At 34.1% G+C, this 22,239-nt stretch overlaps 2 protein-coding genes across 12 annotated transcripts in view; both read right to left on the bottom strand.

Moving 5' to 3' along the window:
* The window catches only part of mtd (TLD domain-containing protein mustard), an 88,876-nt gene that overhangs the window by 28,027 nt on the left and 38,610 nt on the right, over nucleotides 1-22,239 (bottom strand). For 7 of the 11 annotated variants that reach the window (XM_089714446.1, XM_089714448.1, XM_089714437.1 and 4 more), the window contains exons 3-13: nucleotides 14,960-15,022; nucleotides 14,207-14,304; nucleotides 11,292-11,353; nucleotides 10,212-10,347; nucleotides 7,146-7,238; nucleotides 5,963-6,063; nucleotides 1,731-1,936; nucleotides 1,455-1,527; nucleotides 989-1,132; nucleotides 802-894; nucleotides 442-654 (exon numbers count right to left, since the gene is read on the bottom strand). In XM_089714446.1, coding sequence (XP_089570572.1) covers nucleotides 442-654; nucleotides 802-894; nucleotides 989-1,132; nucleotides 1,455-1,527; nucleotides 1,731-1,936; nucleotides 5,963-6,063; nucleotides 7,146-7,238; nucleotides 10,212-10,347; nucleotides 11,292-11,353; nucleotides 14,207-14,304; nucleotides 14,960-15,022 — 1,282 coding nt within the window. The remainder of the gene's footprint in view (nucleotides 1-441; nucleotides 655-801; nucleotides 895-988; nucleotides 1,133-1,454; nucleotides 1,528-1,730; nucleotides 1,937-5,962; nucleotides 6,064-7,145; nucleotides 7,239-10,211; nucleotides 10,348-11,291; nucleotides 11,354-14,206; nucleotides 14,305-14,959; nucleotides 15,023-22,239) is intronic. The other 4 variants (XM_089714447.1, XM_089714443.1, XM_089714441.1 and 1 more) reach the window with 3 other exon arrangements.
* Nucleotides 5,729-22,239, bottom strand: part of Ccdc39 (Coiled-coil domain containing protein 39) — an 81,471-nt gene continuing 64,960 nt past the window's right edge. Inside the window, exon 21 of the transcript XR_016318317.1 lies at nucleotides 5,729-5,742. The gene's annotated coding sequence lies outside the window, so the exon portion shown is untranslated. The remainder of the gene's footprint in view (nucleotides 5,743-22,239) is intronic.

The following is a 22,239-nucleotide window of genomic DNA, read 5'->3' as shown; positions in this document are numbered from 1 at the left end:
CTAACAATTCTTCTTCGTCTTCTCGTACGCATGTATGTAACGTCAAAACTTATGAGAATTCGAATTGAAAAAAGGTTACTTCTTCACCGTGGCACGACGGGAAGCGTATTTCTAGTTGACAGCTTGACGACGTGCGCCGCATCTTCCCCGACGAACACTAAACTATTAATTTTAATTCGAAATTCAAATTACACAAAGAATCGTTACCTTCTTCGACGTATTAGGCGCGATGTGCAGCATCGGGTCGCGTATGTCTATCCCCGAGTCATGGTATGACAGTTTGACGAGATGCGCGGCGTCTTCCCCACCGATATTAAAACTATTCACGTATGTCAATCCCCGAGTCGTGGTAGGACAGTTTGACGAGGTGCGCCGCGTCTTCCCCATCAGACTTAAAACTAATCAAAATCCCAAATTCGAATTTCAAAAACAGACCATTACCTTCTTCGACGTATTAGGCGCGACGTGCAGAATCGGGTCACGTATATCTATCCCCGAGTCGTGGTAGGACAGTTTAACAAGATGCGCGGCGTCTTCCCCTTCAGCGGCGGAGGGCGCACGTTCCGCGTCCGATCCCTCCGCGCCCTCAACGCCGCCCTCCGCCATCGACACTTCGAGACTCTCCTCCTTGCCGTGATCCGCGCTTGACGACACCTGGGAAATAATTTAAATCAAAATGAATTATTTAGTTTAATTTTATAAAATTATTTAATGTAAGTACGGATTAAGAAAAAAAAACAAATACAGTAAAAAATAAACTTGTAAATAGACTGAATAAACCGTAAGCGTTATAACTTTTACCTCACTTCCTTGGTCAATTGACATTCTGTCCTTGCTTGGAATGGCCCAGTGTTGATCCAACAGGGATTTCCGCCTTTCTTCAGTGGTCTGTTGCTGTAAGTTTAATTAAATTGATTCAAGTTACACTGAATTTGATATATATTGTACTATCATAGAAAAATACTTAATAAAAAAAAATATATATTACCTGCAAAGCGGTAGGCGTGACTAGGTCCCGCTCGAACGCCTTGGGGAAGGCGGCTCCACCGCGCTCCTCTTCCGTGGACGCGGGCCGCTCCTCCCCGCCCTCGCCCTCCCCGCTCGCCGCCTGCAGCTCGGGGAATGTCTCATCCTGGTCACATTCAATACATAAATTAATAAATATCAATAAAAAAATATATGTTATACATAATCGAAGGTAATATCCAAAAAAAGCATCTGCCAAGCAAACGCGTCAGAAGTGAAACTTCTTTGGCAAGTTACAAAAATCGTCGATGTACCTTGAGATCATACTCTCAACGCGCCTAAAGAAGTCTAAAAACAAACTAGTGATGAAGATTTAAAAACAAAATATTTTTTCGGCTAAAGAAGTGTTGTGCATATTATTCATTAAGCATGATATTTTTTTAAAGAAATTGTTTCATAAGAATATAAAAAATAATGATGTAACTTACTTTGACTAGAAGCGAGTCTTTGCCTGGGGAATGATCAGCTTTACTCATGTAATATATTTCAGCTTGTTCCGCTCTGAAATCAAAACAATTCATTTTTAATTTATGAGTCATGTTGTTTTCGCGATATAATTTGCGATAAGCTAAAAATTTGCTTCTATAATACGCAATAGTTTCTATTTTAATTTACGAAGCGTAGAAGCGAAACAAAAATGTAATGTTTCTTTAATGTAATATTTTGACTTCCTATGTTATTAATATGAAACGTTCATCATTTACATTTGCTCGTACTTGTGCGCGTTGTGGTCTGGTCCATGTGTGCGCATGTGCGCGATGTCGTAGAATATGGCCGCATTGACAACGTATTCCATGGGCGCAATCACACCGTACGACTCTGGCCCATGCTCCATCACCAGCGTGTCCGATACATTCGGGTCGAACATCACTGCATTCGGTGTGACTAGCAGCACGCCGGAGACAACACCCTGAGGATACACATATGCTTGATTCAAATTTGTACTTGTCATTGTAACACCATAAGTTCAAACAGATTGGCAATATCATCAGTACGATGCAGATGGTATCGCTCATTAATTATTAACATGTGAGAAATATACTGAAGTATTGTATTGTAGGGCCTTGGCCCGGTTAGAGAAACCTACGATGTTAAAAGGACAAAAACATGCGATATATTTTTGTATAAGAAAATAAATCATTTGGTATTATTACTATCGATACGCCGATGATGCATCTAAGATTAGCATAACAAACGTATTGTAAAACAAAATAGACCTGTCTTCATTTATTCGGTGTGGACATTTTAAAGATTTACCGAGCGTTTGTCTACGAAGATAATAAAAACTTATTACTTCTAACAATTATTTATTACCATTTCGTGTACAATGTCATTATAAATTATAATTGTCAACTAACGCTAGAGTGATTAGTCATTTTGTCAACGGTCTAAATGGGCGATAAATAAAAGTATTCATAAAATCGTAAATCGTAAGCAATACATTATACATATATTTATTATTTACACCTTTTAATTGGTTATATTGTGTATCATATTGTGCAATGTTTTGACGATACTTATACCCATATCTTTAACTATCTTAACAATCAACCTAAACGGTAGGTCAATAACAATAAAAAATATAAATATGAAATTCAATTGACCCCATTAATACCTACAGTAATTAAGCTTATACCATTACACTTCAAATAACTAACATGATGAAATTTGAATCAAGTTCTATGTAATAAATATTATAAATATTATTAACTAGCAATGCCCTGCGGTTTCACCCGCATAGATAGCGATATCGTGACAGTGAAAAGTCTACTATAGGTCGGGTCCACAGACATTTATCAAGATAGACTAAGCGAGTGTATGTACTTTCCGTGTCCAAACTAAGTTTATGAAACTTACTTGACGCTGGCCTACACTCAGTCCGCGCTTGCAGTTCGCCAAGGAAAGACGTAAAGCTGAATAAAGTAAAATGCCGAATTGCGCCGTTATAAACTGTACAAACTCCACAGCTGTGAGTGGCCGAGTTAGCAGAGATGTTTCCCTCTACCGGTAAGTAATTTTCTAATCAGAATGTGCACTATTTATTTTAAAATTAAATAAAGAATATCTGTGGAAAACGATCGTGACAAACACGGATACCAAATCATACGAAATGATTCGGAATACATTGCGGCTTTTACTTGGCACGGTAAAGATCGCGTCGTATGATAACAAGCAATGAATAGCGTCTTCTCATTTTTCTGTCCAATTTTGTGGTTAGTGATGTTCATTTGATGCAACAGTTCTCGATTCTAATCGATTTTATAATCGAACAGAAAAATGATAATTTTAAGGAGCAATTTTTCAGAAAAAAAGGCATAGATTTTTTTGTCATTTAATACGACTTGACCTAGAACTTTTAAGTATTTTAATACAAAGGTACTAAAAATAAATATTATGACATCCAGGACGCCATTAGTTAAAGTGTCATCTTGGGAGTTTTTTAAGAAAACTCCTTATTGCTTAGACTATGTTTGTTTTTTCAGTTTTCCAAGTAACCCGAACATAAAAGGAAAATGGATCGATGCAACGGGACATAAAGATTGATTGATTGACAGTTTCATTACTTTCTTTCGATGGCCTCTCTAGTACGTAGTACATGGTAACTCAATGGGCATAAGTAAGAAAAAGCTAAAACACATTAGTTTACTTGTTAGAATATTAAAAGGTTTATAACTTTATTTTATCATCCCTCTGTCTATGGTAATTATCATTTTTCTGTCTTGAATCGATTTAGTAATCGATTACTATTCATTTATTTGACTACCTCTTAGACATAGATCTAGTTTGATCTGATTTCTTTCGATTTACTTCGATGGGATAGGACGATACTAGAATCGCCGCGCGAGTGGCGTCCTAATCGATTTAGCGTAAAATGAAATTACCATCACTAAAAAGCGCTCGTGACGTCATAACGCGTCAAGGTCAGTACAAAAAATATGACACGCTTGGTTTTCATACAGATCGCGGTACTTGCGTTGTCTACTTAATATACATGTCTGTGGTCGGGTCGGACCATAGGTTTAATTTTTAATCACATGAAAATCACCTTTACCCCGTCCCGCACTACGGCCTGCTCGAACAGTATACCTACTATTTTCTGTAGAATGACACTTTTAAAAATTCGTTATATCTTTTGAATGGAATATCCAATTAAAGTATTTTGCTGGTATTGAAACAGTCTATAATAAAACATCATTTAATGGGATAAGGATTAATATATGTGTATGGATAACATGGTTTGATTACTGTCGGCACTTCTATTTACTTTGAAAACGTAAAAAAGTTGTTGTAGTAACATAACTACTGAAGATGGACATATGGCATCGCGGACTTTCTTGAAGATATTGATCCATTCTATAATACCGTAGAACATTTTTTTGTTCTATCTTCCATAGATTCCGGAGCGCACGCGATGACAGAACTTTTATTGAGGAATTTTTTACACCTTGTGTTACATTATTGCATTTTTGGTAAGGATCTCTATTTTTTTTTCAAAATGCAATATAGCCTATGTTGTTCAGTGAAGATGCAGCTTTCTAATGGTGAAACAATTTTTGAAATCGGTCCAGTAGTTTATGCGTGAAAACCATACATACATACATAATTACAAACTTTTCCTCTTTATAATATTAGTATAGATAAATAATAAATATAATTATAAGCAAGTCACGCTTACCAGCATTGTTCAATTTCAATGATCACGAAATTCAACTGATAAAACATAATCCACTTTTCCTACAATTGATTGAAGTTATTTATAATTTAATGAAAAGTAACACTTTTGATTCTAAGAACGGAAATCATCTTTTTATATGAATTTGATTTGTTATTGAGTTTTGATATATTAATAAGCTACATTTTGTTGTTTATATGCCACTGCATGCATACCTTAATTTTAGAATTTAATTGCATTTTAATTGTAAGATTGTATTTAGTATTTACAACAAAGAAGAACTTGAGTAGAACAAAGAAATAAAGAAGTTTTGTTATATTTATTTTATTATCCATTGAAATTAATTTTTAAAATACTTTTGCCACTTGTAACACTTTTGTATTTACATGCCCAATGTGCGGTTTCCTTTTACTATTCACAATAATAAGATTAGTAGTAGTTTGTAAAATGTATTCTATAAGGTGTACAATAAAGTATTTTTCATTCATTCATTCATTCATTAGTCTGTCGTTACTAGGAATTGAGTACCTACTAACCCTTAAATGCAGGTTAAGTATTGCCACACCCCGGACACTCCATACAAAATGATCGTTTTGACAGTCACACTGTAGAGACTGCAAATGTGTGTGTTAACGCTTTATGGTTGGCACATTTGTGACTAGCGTAAAAAAAAATTCGCGTTTTTCTGATGAAATACATCCGTAAACAGCACAATATCTAACCATTTTCTACGAAAAACGATAATCACAAATCCAAAATAATAAAATTACTTTAAGTCAATTTGATTAATGTTGTCAATCTTCGTTGCGTATCGTCCTTGCAGAAAAATATGGCCCATTTTATGTCTGATCGCGCGGGGGTGAGGTAAGTTTAATTTTGGCGGGAGGCGGAGTGTCCGTTCTGTAGCGTTTAGCTACTATTATGTATTCTGTGGTATTGCACAATACAATAACACAATATAGGTAATTTAAAGTCTTGTAAATTTTGTTTCAAAAGCAGCAAGCTATGCTAAAAGTTGAACAACCACATAAATGTTGTATTATCTTTTAAACAACATTTTAAGTGCTATATAATCTTTACTTCGAAACGGAACGATTTTGTGGTGTGATTTTTGTGTCTGAAGATAGTTAGAAGGCTAAAGAGATAGATTACTTTATATCGCGGGAAACGTATCACTCCCTTAGGAATTTATTTTCCACGTAGTCAGGATAAAGTTTTGGTCGGAAAGTTAAGTACTTTATAAATACATATTATGAATATTACCTGTCCATCAGTAATGTGCCGAACATTGATCTTGAGGAATCGCTGCGGCGCATTGCTCGCAGGCGCTTCGGGCGATCCAGGCCTCAGACTATCCAATATTTCTGTAAAAGTTTTAAAATAATTTATTAATAGAACTTTATTATAAAGAGGAATATAAAGCACCTATATTCGAGCTAATTTAATAGGCAACATTTGACGTCTATCAATTTTATCTTCGAAGAGAGGTAGCCTGCATAGAAACATCGATTAAAGAAAATTAATCGATACGGACTTGAAACATCAGTTCTTTAAATCAGAAATTGTTTATTATGTTTAAAATGGTTTATCAGTAAAATTAAATCTTAAAATTACTTGTATCGATCATTATTATCATAAATATATTGTAATCGTAATTGAAAAAAGTTAAGCAAATGTGCAGTTCTAACAAAACGAAATAACATATGTATTATTCTATGTCGCCGTTACGTTCTTGTTTATTACGTTGTTGAATTTTGTCAAATGTTGCCTTAAAATGGCTCTACAATAGGCGAAATAAAAGGGGACCATAATTCATGTTATTTACATAATAAGAATAATCAACTCTTACAATTATTTATTGTTGTTCTAGAGATTTCATAGAACTTTAGAATTTATTTGATTTCTTTTAAATCTGATAGATTTTCGTATAAATATAATTTATAATTCTCAAAGTGCTAAATTTTATATAAGAATCTCGGGTATTTCGTATAATTGTGTCGTTTATACTAGCTTGATATTATTTTTCTTAAAATATTTGACTCTACCTAACATGCCGGTACAAAACTAGGTGGCTGATAAAAAGTTTTCCTTGAAGTGTCGCGATAACAAAATAACAATACAACTACGTCGCATATTTGCATGTTTTTCTAAACAAATATCACGCTACTTTCATTCATTCGTTTACATGAAGACGGGTGAATTACGTAAATCCAAAAATTATAAGCTGCATTATGATGACAGATGGCATGTCATGAATTGTAAATTATTTAAACTTGCAGAGGAGGTTCACAATTGTATAAAACATTGATAATTGCTTGACCAATTAAGCAGTTAGATTTTGCGCGCTAATGACTTTTTTAAGGTTATTTTCCGTCACATTAACTACGACTAAATTAAAAATTTTATTTCCAGAAAGATTCTGTATATTACTAAAATAAACCTTTACCTTTTTCTTGTGCGGGTTCACTGGGAGCCCCTTGAGTGGATTCCGACGTGTTATCTCCGCTCTCAGACGGGCCATCGGACTCCTTGTCGCCATCTGAAGATAAAGTTATCAACATTTTACTATACAACACCGTACAAACACTTAAATTCCACTAAACATAGCCGATAAGAATGCAAAACGAAACGCACCGTGATACCAACGCTTGAAGAATTCAAAACTGAACATTCTTGAACAGCTGTTGCTATACAATGTACATTATATCAGCGTATTATCATGCGATAAACTGGGCCCATATCGTCGCAATTGTGGCCAGAGCTGTTGAGAGCGATCGCGTGTTATGTGGCACAACAATACCGGCTAATTGATAGACAAAACTTTGAGGCACTGTAACGCGGGCGCATTTGCAGGCGGTCCGCCACGACTGTTGTAACATTTGTAAAGCGAACAAATAGAAAAAAATGTTTTCATGACGACGTCACACCTCAACAGCATAGAGGCTGATGCGTTTTAGTTAAAAAGACGCCATTACGTAATCATATATGTTTAGTGCAATACACTGAATTGTATCACCAATTAAAATCTAATATTTTATCATTAACGATGATAATAACCAATTTAGTGATTGCAAAATTACATGTCACTTATTAATTGGTTTCATTTTTCTGATATTATTTTGCTTCCTTGTAGGGTTTATTTAAAACGAGTTTTAACAAATCGTTTTGCATCTGTTACGCCTGCGCCCGCGACCATGACCTACACGTGAATATAAAGAGCCCGTTAATCAGTTAACACCAATTACGGTACCTTTAAAAATAATTTATCGTCGTCAAGAATATCACGTACCTACATACCGATTCATGAAATACGAGATAATAGGTAATAAAAATAAAATGGGCTTTAAATGTTTTAATGGGTTTTAAGTCACGGTAATTTTATCATTGTTGATTCAGTTTAACCATTAAATCATTTTATATTTGACTTATTTATATGAATATTTGTAAATAGTCCTTGCTAAAAAAAAAAATTAAGGTTATGCAAAAATGATTGATGAATGTACAAGTACACACGAGAAAGTACAACAACCTATGTATCCTTGCCGGTCAACAGATGTTTGCCTTCAAAACCATATGAACGGAAGCACAAATATATTTTATTGCTCAATAATAATTTATCTAAGACCATATAATTAACGAATATGACAAAGCAATGTGTTTGAGTCGTTACGTGCCACTCACCCATTACCTACTCACACCCTAGTTATGATTTCGTTTATTATTCGAATATGACATTGACCTTTACTAAACCAAAATTACTCGGGAAGAAAACGGTAAGAGTCCGCGAGTGAAACATCTGTGCAATCCACAATAGTGAGATTTGCACAGCGTTAACAATTCCGAAGGCCAGTTGCGCAAATCGGTTTTTCACTTGACCGATTCGTCACGGTTCAATCTGATCGAGGGCTAGGTACAGCGCCGGGGACGCGATTGGCTAAGAAATATCACCGCGGTAGGTGCTTGTGGGTGTCGGAATCTATGTCAATGAGCTCTGAACAATATTATAGGGTTTGAGTACCTTGATATGGATTGACGGTATTTGATTAAGGTTTACCAGAAATGGACGTAAGCAATTTTAGAATTCAAAGATTACTAATTACATATACTTACTTAGGTACGTTCACGATTTTTTTTATTGTAGAGATTATACTATAGTTAAGATTAAGATTGTGGTTTTTAAATTTAATAAATGATTAATGTATTGATCGATTATAAATAACAATTAAATATGTTTATCTATGAAGCATCCCAGGCTCTCACATTCTAGGTACGAGATTTTATATATCTGCTGCTCTGCGCGGTTTCACCCCCGTGGCTCCACTCCTGTTGCCCGTAGCGTGATGAAATATAGCCTATAACCTTCCTCGATAAATGGGCTATCTAACACCGAAAGAATTTTTCAAATCGGACCAGTAGTTCCCGAGATTAGTGCGTTCAAACAAACAAACAAACAAACAAACTCTTCAGCTTTATAATATTAGTATAGATTTAGGTATCAGTTACTTTCCCTTATGCCTGGCTAGGGACCATGGAAACATTTTAAAAGCCCGTTAATAAATAAAAATGTATATTTTAATCCTCTTCTTAATTAATCATGTCTCTACTATATCATAAAAAACCATTTATAAAATAAATAACTATCTTATAAAATAAAAACACCAAATGTAAATTGTAGAGAAATAAATTAATATTAATCATTTCATTTACCCTAACCTAATAGTGGAGCAATTTTCATGACAATAAAGCAATTCTCTTAACAATATCTCAGGCGCTCGAGACAATTCCAAAGTCCTCGGCCAACACGAGTGAAACGCTGTTTCCGTTTCGTGGAAACGGATTTGATAACCAGAATCATTCAACAAAAAACATTTGTATCTGCCTTTGTAATTTATCGCTCATATTTATTCAATCTTGATAACAATAAAACAATATCGAAATGTTCAAAGGATGCTTTGTTGTATTGTTTAAACATTGCTTATAACATGGAAAGTAGCAAATCGAAATCTCTTCTTATTTTCCTGTATCGTTATCACCATTCAGACATTACATGTTTTGTTGTTTGTAAATAGTTGTTAATTTTATTTTTATCTCAATAATATATATTTTCCAATATTCCCAATAAGGTTATCAAAACAATTCCGTATGATATTATGTACCTAATAATAAATGATTACCTAAACTAATAACATTAATTATCTCCGTCTTACGTTGTAGACGGATATTACACACGATAAGACAAACCAACAAATCTATTTACGGATATCAAATCAGTCTACGATTTCAGCTTATTATATTACTTCACAGTACATATTATTATGATATAGGTACCTAGGTAGAGAGAGATTATTAGATAAATTAATTTAAAAAATACATTAATTCCAACAACAATACAAAAACGATGACAAAAGGTTTTCATTAGGTATACATCAAATGTCGTACGTTTCCCTACTAAAATAAACGGCCCAAATTACGTGATCCCCAAATATAAAGGAAGTCCTTTAACAATACATACCTTTCCTCTTATCCGGCACGAGCAAGGTCTGGCCGGGGAATATGAACTGCGTCGCGAGACGGTTCAGCTTGGTCAGCTCCGAGGGCGTGGTGTCGAAGCGAGCAGCCAGTGACGTCAGCGTGTCGCGATCTCGGACCTGACATAAATGTTAAATGGTTTTAATTGCCCCTTTAATCTGTTCAATTTTGAGGTACCTATTCGTCCCACGTAGCTTCGTCGTACCGTAATGTTTACAACTACAATTTGAAAAAAAAAATGAAACCAGAACGAGGCTACGAAAAATGAAAATATAGATAGGGAGATTCCATCTTCCTTCTTCTTTTATTTATGTCAGGGAAGATTCACTTTTGAAAAGCACACGAACATACATTATTATGCTACGCCTAAGTTCCATAAAAAAGAAAGAAAAAACACAAATCCAGTCGGTTAGAGCTGCATAATTGACGAGTCAACGGGGTGACCGTGAGATACGAGGGTACAACTTGTTATAGCTAAAGAACATCGACTTTTAAACCGATGGAACTTCAAAGCACTTTGAAGTCCATCTCAATCTACGTTAAGATCGATGGATATATTTATCACATTGTTGTTTATGCCACTCATGTGTCAACAAACCAATACTAGTTGAATGACATTTGATCATCACGATCAGAATGAGAAGAATTAGGATATAGAACTGCATTGTAAATATTTTACCATAATTAGGATTACTTTTTTGGTTTCTTCGATTACTTTTAATATAGAAACGCTAAATTCAAATATCCTTTGGTGTGGTGGATTTCATGGAAGTAGTAGTATTAGTAAAAGTACTTTTTTGCTTTACTTTTTTAAATAAATTTTCATATGAAATGCTTTTTCCATTTTAATATATTGTCTCTGAATATAATCTTATTAAACATAAGCTTCTTGCGGTTATATCATTATAGGAGGAAAGAATGACGACAGTCGACAGATTGAAGATCTCTTTTATAAATCGAACTAACAAATACATTAATGAATAAACGATATGACGTAACGTATGGGTGCACGTATTGATCGGATTAAGTAGGACAAATTAATATAATAATATTAAAAGCTTACCGTGTACGTCACAGTTTTCATCGGGGGCGGCGGAGGCAACCGCTTGGCTTGCTCATCCTCTTCTGCAACAAAATACATTCAATATAAATCCAATTTTTCATATTATAAACATCTTATCAAAAATTATCGAAATCGTTCCCGCTTTCAGCATAAATGAATCTCGTTTCGAGTTATTTTTGATAAGATACAAAGTGTTTAAGATTAATAACTTTGACGAACTTTGTCTGGATAATTTTTATCATCAAACATTTTAATCACACCTACGTGATATCCTCAGACGTGCTGATTAAATACAAGTTCTGCGCAACAGGAACGATCTCATGAATAACTAATGGCATTAATTTCGATATCACATGAGTTTAGAAGAATACCTCCTTTAATTTTCCTCCCAGGGAATTTGATGATTTATTTGGAAATCCGTTTAAACTTTCTGGGAATAAAACGGAAGATCACTAACCTCCATTCATGTTCAGGTGTTATCACACTAACGGTTCTTCAAAGAGACGTGCATTACGCTTTATGTACCTTAAGCGCGCACCATAAAAGTTCATTTTGGAGTAACTTCGTGATAAATGCGAAATCGTGACAAGTCATCTCGAAAATCAATCCAGCGTCAGTGTAATTAATGTTGGCGTTGAATATTGACAAAGGCGATTTGACTGAGGCCTGGCTTTGACAAACAAATCAATACAGCTGAACTTGACTGTATCGCTCAGGGCAGATCTATAGCTAGCTAGCACTGCGTGCTGTCGTTGCGACAATAATCCTATTATGTACTTATGTCTTTTTTATTCAGTGTTTCTATGAAGTTGAAAATGATTTATGTAAGGTAGCTTAATATAAATAAGTATTAATTTTAATTTACATGAAATCTCTTATCATAAACTACATAAATTATAAGTATCAAACACAATGGATAACTACTGCTCTGCTCTGCTCTGCTCACTTCACGATCTACATTCATACTTTAAAGATCAGAAAAATATTCCCGTCTTTCTTCCCGACACATGGAAAAACCCATAAACTGCCGTCTATAATAGAGTCATAAGATCACGATTAATATGTTGGCAATGTTCCAGTATAAATGTGCAAATTATCGCGCACAATTTATTCAAGATCATCATTATGGTTTGGAAATAAATAAAGTTTACCATATTATTATCGATTTGGTTAACGGCATGACATCATTGTCACATGCCTCCCTGAATAAACTCGTTACTCACGCGCGGATTCATAAATCATCTTTACATTAAATCGTGATAATTAAAATGAAAATTCTGAAACGTCTGTCAGTATGTAAATAAACATCATAGACAAAGAGCTCGTAGGAAAGTGAAAATTGTATATTGAGTGATTCACACTACACCTACACTCTACATACCTTTGTTTATGAACAAACGGTTAGGAGTACTAAGGGCGCTTGTGTTGCATTCCGATTTTTTACGGTCCGGTGTGGCATGAAAAAACCGATGAATTGCTTGTGCACCTGTCCGTCTTTACTCGGATCAGTGCGGTACAGTTCAAGGAAGTATGGCGGTATAATGCTATCATAAATGATTGTTTTTGCATTTTACAAGAAACGAGTAAAAATATAGAAGGTGAAATATTATATTACTTCGTTATAATAAAAAGTAAAGTTCCGTAAGAGATTTAAAATGCGTGTTTCACTTATTTATTTTAATCGGTGACGAGGAGCTAAAGCTATTCCCACTTGAACTTTAACTTACCAACACTTACTTAGATAATAATTATAGGTCAATGCTTGGTCAATGTATATAAAATAACAATACCAACTTCTCAAATCTCATTGCCAGCTAAAAGAAAGTAAAACAAGAGCTTGCTTTCAATTGGCATATGCAATAAAAAGAGTAAAATCCAAGCAAGTGGGCACTCGAAAACAATTATACCTACAGCGACTCGTAAACTCAAAAAACCATCCGGAATAGGGAAAAGTAAAATGTCGGACAGTAAAATTACGTATAGTGCACAAGCTAGTATTTAGATTAATTGCGTGCCATACCGGACCGTAAAAAATCGGAATGCCGGACCGTAAAATTCCTTGTAGTGGACAAACGCCCTAAGTGTTTATGAATTACTAAAAAGTAAAACAATTATTTTTATCAAAGTATAAAAGGTGGTCCCTTTTAACTAACAAAATAACCGCTTTTTCCAAACTATGCTCTAGTATCGAAAAATTTAATTGTCTGGTATAAAATGCAACAGAAATTATAGCTGAGATGTAAGGACTATAATATTTTGTTAAAGTTTCAATCTAATCAATATCAAATCGAATGCATCGGGTTAAAATCATTTGGAAGCTTCGAGCCTATGATGCCAATTTCAAATAAATATTTTGGAGAATTTTATTAATATAATTTACGTTACCGGGCACTAACTTTATGAGTGGCATGTTTATTTATGAGACTGTGCCAGAATCCGCCTCATTCCGCGGCCGGCGATAACAAGTACTGCTCCAGTGACATTGATATGAATAAATAAGAATTTTCCTATGTTTCAGTATAAACGAGTCCCGGGCCAAAGAGGAAGTTCAATTTATTTGTGTGCTGTGCGCTTTTGTGCAGTTTCAAAACTAAAGCAATGATTTATATGCACAATGTATTATTAATTATTATGTGTATAGTGTATCCTCTTAATGAATTATACAAACATTCTTAAGCAGATGTTTACATAGTGAGATCATGATAGCCATAAACTAATGGCAAATGTTTAAAATCTTCTGATTATCTTGATTAAACAAGCGCGTATTGATTTTTACAATTGATACATAATATTATGTACGTTACGCCTATCAAAATTATAACGTCATTTTATCCAAGGCAAAGCAGTCAAATTTGTGTTTAGAGGTGCCAAAAAGAAAAAAAAAACATATTTCGTTAAATATCAATTGATATTACCTTTTTGTACAGCATCAAATCTTCCCTCGACCTTCGACCGTAGTGACTCCAGGTCAAAGGGTGGCGCGAAGCCATGGTCCACTGAACGACTCTTCGACCTGAAACATTACATTATCAGTTAACACTAAGTGTTTACGTTTTTGCAGAACAAAACTATGTTATTAGGTTTGCCGATTTACTTTTCTTCTCGACGAGATAAAAAGCAAATCACAGATAAAACATAAACATTATAATATGGAACAATGTCAAAACCTAAAAAGATAGTAGTGTTAACATAAACATTTACTTTGCCTAGATTTTTGCGTCATAAAATAAATAACACAATTATTAATATATTTTCATGTAATTTCGACTTGTAAATAAATGGGAGCAAGAGGTAAGTCATTAATTTAAAGTGCCCTCGGCGGCGCCACGGCCCACGAGTGACGAATAAATGGTCCATGATGTTGATGTGCAAATTCTTAAACTGTTAAATTTCGGGTGATTGCACGAATAATTGGCCAAAATTAATACAAACGATCTAAATAAATTTCAAAGCTTTGTCGACACAAATAAACATCATATTCATCGCAACATTTTGAATTAAATATTAGGTCAAACAACACTTACAAATATTTAGCACTAATAAAAAAGCGGCAAAAAGAAAATTAGATGCATATAAATCACACTCTGTACATAAACGATGCGTACCGCCGTCATCGCGCTAGAGACGATTTCATTGACGAAAAACAAAATAAATGAAATGAACAATACCTTTTGTATGATTGGTCGATGCTTTCGGCGCTTCTGGACAACTGCTGGGAAGCTCTTCTAGACCTGCATGCAACAAAACACAAGCTAATCACAGGCAGCGCATGCATGCACACATACTCTGATAATGAACAATTTCGAATCAATGCAAAAACACAATGTTTATTCTTCGTATCAATAGAAATCATAATAGCCGACTTCATCAAGGTTCTTGATTGTTTTACTCTAGAATAGTAGGTAACTGTATGCATTCGATTCTGTTTGTCAATATCAGAGTAAGCGTGCAAAAAATAAATGAACAAGCTAACAAAGATTATCATTGATTAGCTTATTTAAAATGGTGTACAATAGCAATATATGAAAACTACATGCTTCTAAAATTATTGTTTGGCAGCATTAAATGAAGAGTGTAAAAATATGTGCAGTCGAGAATCAGAGGTCCGAATAATCGCTAAAAGCTTAACATTTATGGAAAAATAATTTTCATTTCATAAATTGCATTTAAATAAGTTAAGGGGGGTTAGGCGGTCAGCGAAAATTCAGCTATTCGGGCCTGAGGGAAGCGGTGAGGGGGTCCGCGTTTAGTATGGAATCAACGTGCTCGAAACTAAAAATCGTAAGCGCCATTCACATTTTTATCAAAAATTGAATGAAAATATTTAGTATTTTCTAAATCTAAAACAGTCACGAAATCGAGAAGGTAAATACCTATGTATATGTGATTTTATACGAATTATTATCGTAAAATACGGTTGTAATGAGCATTTATATGATATTTTAGAGGTAACTTCAGGTTTGTTTTTTATCGAGCAAAATTTTTCGAGTCGTGTTTTGGAAACAGTCATGCCATCACACATACGTTCTGTAATACATATTAGAAATTTCAGTGCGAAAAAACTTCAATATTTTCAATTATAGCTCATAGAAAACAGTCCATTTTACCGTTTTCACCTACTAAGGGCCCTTAAAAGATAATAGATAGGTAGGTATATTATTTCCAAATGAGAAATAATTGTTGAATGTAATCATTACATATATATTTAATAGTTATAATTAACTAAGTTCAAAACATAGTTAAAATATTATGCGGTTATATTTTCGAAAAGTTCGTCTCATCCATCATAATCCCCAGTAATGGAAGCGAGAGCTAATTACATCGAGTCCCAGATGTGTAATAACTAATTACCCGAACCTTAAATAAATATAAAATAACAATGCAAACAAGAAAAAAAAGATAAGTAGGTACATTGATCATCTGCCAGGATTCATTTATTTTTCAAACGATAAATATTAATTAATTTTTATATTCATTGTAGGTACCTCATATAACATAGTAACCGTAAAGATAACGACCCATAATCACGATAAACTTATCACTTGAATCAATATTTTCGCTCCGAAGCTACTATCTCACTATAATTTAGAAATTTTATTGTATAAAGCCTAAATTATTAACAGTAATATATTATACTACTGTACACAAGATACTTCATGATTAATAGCAGTAAATAACCACAGCTACAACGTAGAATAATATTAAACAAGATAACACAATTTGTAACTTCACATTACCTACCAGCTAATTTTAAAGAAGTGTAACATGTTTCCAATATATTTTGAGATTATGAAATTGTTTATCACACTAACGTTTGCGCTGGACTGCAGAGATTGTCCCTGTATCGAATTAACAAACTGATAAGTCGAATAGACTAATAATATGATATCGAAACTATAATAATTATTCTTGCATGCTTGAATCGTACATAAACTATGATATAAACGCTATTAAGAACTTGACCTAGGCCGGCTCACAAAGTAGCTACTCAAGGAAGACCTACGTTGCTTCATTACGTCTTCGTTAAGCAAATTTTGTGCGCGAATGTGAAGAGATCTTGTTACATTGGAAGCCGCGCGAGCTAATCGCACAAGTGGTGGATGGAGGGCGCGTCCTTGACACTGGGCGCGACATCGCGCGTATATATTATACATATACTATATCTACTTTACCTACATTGTATCACAAACACCTACCCTCTACAGTACAGAGTACATACAATATTTTCACTTTCAAACCAAATAATACCTACTCTTTTTCGTTTTGCACGACTGCGAAGCATCAGAGAGTGCTTTACGATCGAAAAATTTTTTTCGCCTCATTTTTGCAGCTATTCTTATTATTATAGCCTTGTTAGTTCACGGAATCAAGATATTTTGCATACTATTGTCGAGATAATTTAATGGAGATTAATCCCAAAATTTTTTAAAAATTGATTTACTTCAATAGAATTGGAAAAAAACACCGAAAGAGGTCAAAAAATTTTCCTGTCCGTCATGTGTGAAACCTGAAAACACTAACTTGTGAAAAAATCCATCATTTGAGTTAAATTTTTTTTTAAATATTCTAATCGACGATTGTAGGTCACTGAATGCGAATGATTAATTAATTCAGTGTCGTTTAATTGCAATTAATAAAAAACGAAAACTACAATAAGTTTTTTTTTTTTTATATATTTCATAATTAAATGAGCATTATGAGTCGTGCACTTTTGGATTTTCCAAACTTTTTAATGAGTCTTCGTTATGAAGGAGTAAGAAACTCTAGATGCTATTAATTTGTCTTTGATAAAATCCTACCGTTCGATGAATAATGATTATAAGCTGCTGCCAATTCTATCCCAAGGATATCCTCAGCATTGATATGAGTTGCTACTTGCTCTAGTGTGGTAAATATTGTTAGTTGACACTTGACAGTCAACAGCATGGAGTACATCGCGGTCCTTCCTTGAAGTATTAATGGCGTAGTAGTTATTCATTTAATAATAAACGTCTACCATAATGTATACGGCTATAAATCTATACGTATTACGGCCGTAATCTATCACTATACCAAATTCGTAGTTGTGAAAGAGATCCATATGCAATCAATGATCAATAAAAATAAATGATTTGTATTCACAAAGAGATATAATATGTTTAAATTACGGTGGTACAGTTCTACGGGTATCTGACACCAGTAGGGCAAACCATAGCAGCTCTCGGAACTCTACTATTACACAGTTGAGCTTCTAGAGGCACACTTTCGCATTCATCGAGCGCCATGACCGTCAAACTAGTTGAATGTTCAGTAATACTGCAAGATAAAGGCAGAGGACGCTGCGTTCGGAGCAAATGAAATTTTATATATATGTAAATGTCACATACCGACCGCATAATTGTCATGTTATTGCAAATATCTGTTTACATGGCTTGTAACGAGATAGCAACGGATATATATAACTGCATATTAATAGCAGGTCCGACATAATACGAAACCGAGTTTCCTATTCCACGTAGCTACGTGTATGGGAGATATGTAATCCTTGCATGCCAACATCCATATTGCATTGATGGATTGGATACACGATGCAATATTAAATAAACAATAACAAGTCAATAAACTTTGTACACTATTTGTATGTGTTGTTTAATCCAAGACAGATTGATCATGCGAAATACCTAGGTAATAAAAATAAAAATCTCAGAATTTTAATAAGAAAATCTGTTTATATAATAAAACAATGTCCGATAAATGCAAAAGCAATAAAATATTGTGATAGTGATCTCATACCTTATGTGTATGTTAGTCTAATAGAAAAAAATGTTATACGTTTACGTTATAGCTGTTGTATATTTAGAGCGCGATGACCACATCTCAGAAATAATTACACAACAATAATCAATTGCATGAGAAACATCATTATTCGATCAGCTGCACGCAACATTAAACACATAGAAAAAATCATGTTATTTAATTCGAGTCGCTTGTACCAGCGACAGCAATTAAGTTCATTACTGAAACGTAAATAAAACAGCAGTTCCATGCCAATTGAAGAAATGTTTAAAGTCACTAAGCGCTCGAGGAAGTTGGCACGATTACCGTATTGGATCTCAATCAAGCATTTATATGTTGTCAATAAGCAAATGTAGTCAGGTAATTGTTATCTGAGCAGATAATGGATTTAAGTGAGGAAGTGTTTAGTAACCCATTGAGGCGAGGTCGTTGGACCGCGCCGCGCCGCTGCGGTTGCGACTTGCGAAACAGTATGGTGGCTACGCGCACGAACGCATGTACATGTTACAATCGAGATAGTTCGCTATTGAGCAATTATTGAAGATAACGCATTGCACTCGTCGATATTTTTTCTATAACGACAATTATTATTTAATCATCCTGCGCTCTTCTTATCCAATAATTTCTATCCGTCAAGGTAGTAATTTCTTGTGTAAGATATACTTAGTGAAAAGGGAGTATTTGTCACTCCGCACCCGCCCTTTGTTCTTTCTCCCACGTTTCACTTCAAAGCGCCATTTCATGTCAAGACAATGTAAAGCTATCGATATTATTATTTTGCTTAAGTTTTATTTAGCTGATCGCTTTTTTGACTGAGAGTTTATTAGTAAGAAACAAAATGTGAAAGTTTTATGTATCGGTATTTAATCAATCACATTCACGCGAATTTAGCACAAAGATATAACTCAAATTAACATATAATTTGAAGCTGGGGCTGGGTAGCTATGAATTAATTAATGAACATCCAAACAGCTTCGTCAGTCAGACTGACCTTATTGGTGGCGAAAGAAAAGATTCGTATCTCTCCGTTCTTTTCAACAGTATCCAACGTATGAGCCATGCAAGTTGCAGTGCATATGAATAATTAAAGGTGAGTTGTAAATCATCAAGGTGGAACGGATAATGGTCACGGGTCCGCATTACGCATTCCTATACCTCGACGATGCTGTAATATCGAATTACCACCGCGCCGTCAGTGTTGAAAGATGATAGACTACTTTAGATATTATTTTGAATGCAACGCAACTTTTGCAAAAACTAATTATTAGTGCGTGAGTAAGTGACATTTCACATTAGTGGCAATGGTATATAAACTGCTTCAATAAAGTGGTTATGTAAAATGAAAAAGCTAGTCGTTTGAGAGTTAAGAAACTTTCCCAGTATGGTTTCCAAAAGGATTGCTCAGTTTATTATGAAAAAGTTCGCGGCTTTACTTACTTAATGGTATTTTAGTAAATATGAATTTTAATGTGACGCCTAGTTCGCAGTTACCCATACATATTCTGTTTTTGCTATCTACTTAGATGTTAGAACCATAATTATCTATGTATTTATGTACCAATATAATTTTTGAAGGGTGTTAAAGATAAACTATAGAATTGTAATGAATACAGTAATTGACCCCGAACGCGACGTTGTATTGCAAAACCGATACATAAAGAAACTTAATGTACCACATTAATGCATCGCCATACAAAGGTGCATTAAATTATATAGTTTGCAAACTATTCTGAAACAGACAGACATTCAATTGTAAGTGTTGTACTGTGTAATAATCATTGAATTGTGTACTTAAACCAAGTACCATAACATATTTTTAATGGAAGCATAAAGTTTACCAATTGACACATAGGTAGATATTATGTCATGTGTTATTGTAGAGCCATTTTAATAGGCAACATTTGACAGTTCAACAAAATTCAACAACGTAACCTAGTAACCACGACATAGAATAACATGATATTTCGTTTTGTTAGAACTGCACATTTGTTTAACTTTTTTCAATTACGATTACATATTTATAATAATAATGACCGATAGAAGTAATTTTAGGACTTGATTTTACTGATAAACCATTCTAAACATAATGAACAATTTCTGATTTAAAGAACTGACGTCGCTACAATTTTGTGTCAATAAACCTTTTTTCTTTTTAAATACCAGAGACGTTACTCTAAAAATCGAAATCTGACATCTAGAATCGAATGCATTGATTACTTGGGAATAAAAATTATCATAAATTATTGACATGTGTTTCAAGTTCGATTGACAAATGTTTCAAGTCCGTATCGATTAATTCACTTTAATCGATGTTTTTAAGCAGGTTACCACCCTATGAAGATAAAATTGATAGACGTCAAATGTTGCCTATTAAATTGGCTCTACTATAATATGTGTGGTGATATTTTTGATCAAGTTCCATTCATAAGCTTTTTCATATTTAGGAATCCGATGTATTCATTTTAATTTATGTGCGGATTAGTAAAAGCAAAACATACGATTTACGATAATCCTGTGATAATGAGATGATAATTTAGGCATTTATGTAATTGGGTATTGAGGCTGAAGGGACCAAATTGAAAGGTTTGCGGGTGCATTCAACCGTAAACTAAAATTTACTACGCTCCAAATTACTGCTGATTAAATTTTGTTAACAAATGCAAGTCAGAAAAAACACAAGTGACTCATCCGAAAACGTTAGTTGTTAGTTATTACTTATTAGTGACAAAATATATCTGAATAGTAAAATACGATACCAGAATTGCAACGGTAGAAATTTCACTGTACAAGAAGACGCGTTGTATGTCACGAAAAAATCCTGTATCCATTCTTTTAGTCCCATTATTATTAATCAAATCGCTCAATCGCATGATTTATTTTGTCAGTATGGATATCGAAACTGCACTTTTTAACCGACGTTCTCAAAAAGGACGATAGATCAAAAGATGATTCTCAATTCGTATTGAATATTTATTTAAACTGCAATGAACACTGCAACTCCAACCGCCATAAATAATTTTATTTATTCTTCCAGTGTATTCTAGCACAAACTAACTCAAAATGTGTGCCGTTCTCATCTGTGGACTGTGATATACCTACAGTAATTATTATTATATTAAGGTAAACTTATAAAATGTTCATTTAAGATTCCCATATTAAGGAAAATGTGATACATATTATATCGTCATATTGACGTTTTCTGTTGATGTTGACGCAACTTCAAGTTTCAAATTATGTATTGTCACCATAGAATCACAGACATATCAAATAAATAACTTTTAAATGATCAATCAAGAAATGCTGCAAATCATGACGTCGTTGGCAGCAACATACTTGTACTTGTTGCTTTCCAGCAAATTTTTCACAACTTCAAAAATTTTACAGATAATTTTTCGTACGAAATATCTTAAGTACCTATATGTTGTATAGTAAATACAGATTTTATTTGCGGTAACTTATTTTAGAGCGTATACGCACTATGCGGGTAGCCGCATTGCGGGTAGCCGTCCGGCTGACCGCAAGCACAATTATGTACGTAATATTCATTTCTATGCGCACTGCGATGCGGCTACCGCAGACCGCACAGTGCGCATAGAAATGAATATTACGTACATAATTGTGCTTGCGGTCAGCCGGACGGCTACCCGCAATGCGGTTACCCGCATAATGCGTA

The sequence above is a fragment of the Colias philodice genome, chromosome 3, assembly GCF_061535455.1.
Source record: "Colias philodice isolate Cphi_HAF_F1 chromosome 3, ilColPhil1 Martin Lab GWU primary, whole genome shotgun sequence".
Classification (NCBI taxonomy): Eukaryota; Metazoa; Arthropoda; class Insecta; order Lepidoptera; family Pieridae; genus Colias; species Colias philodice.
Note: the sequence above shows the minus strand (reverse complement) of the source record. Positions and strands in the feature narration are given on the sequence as shown.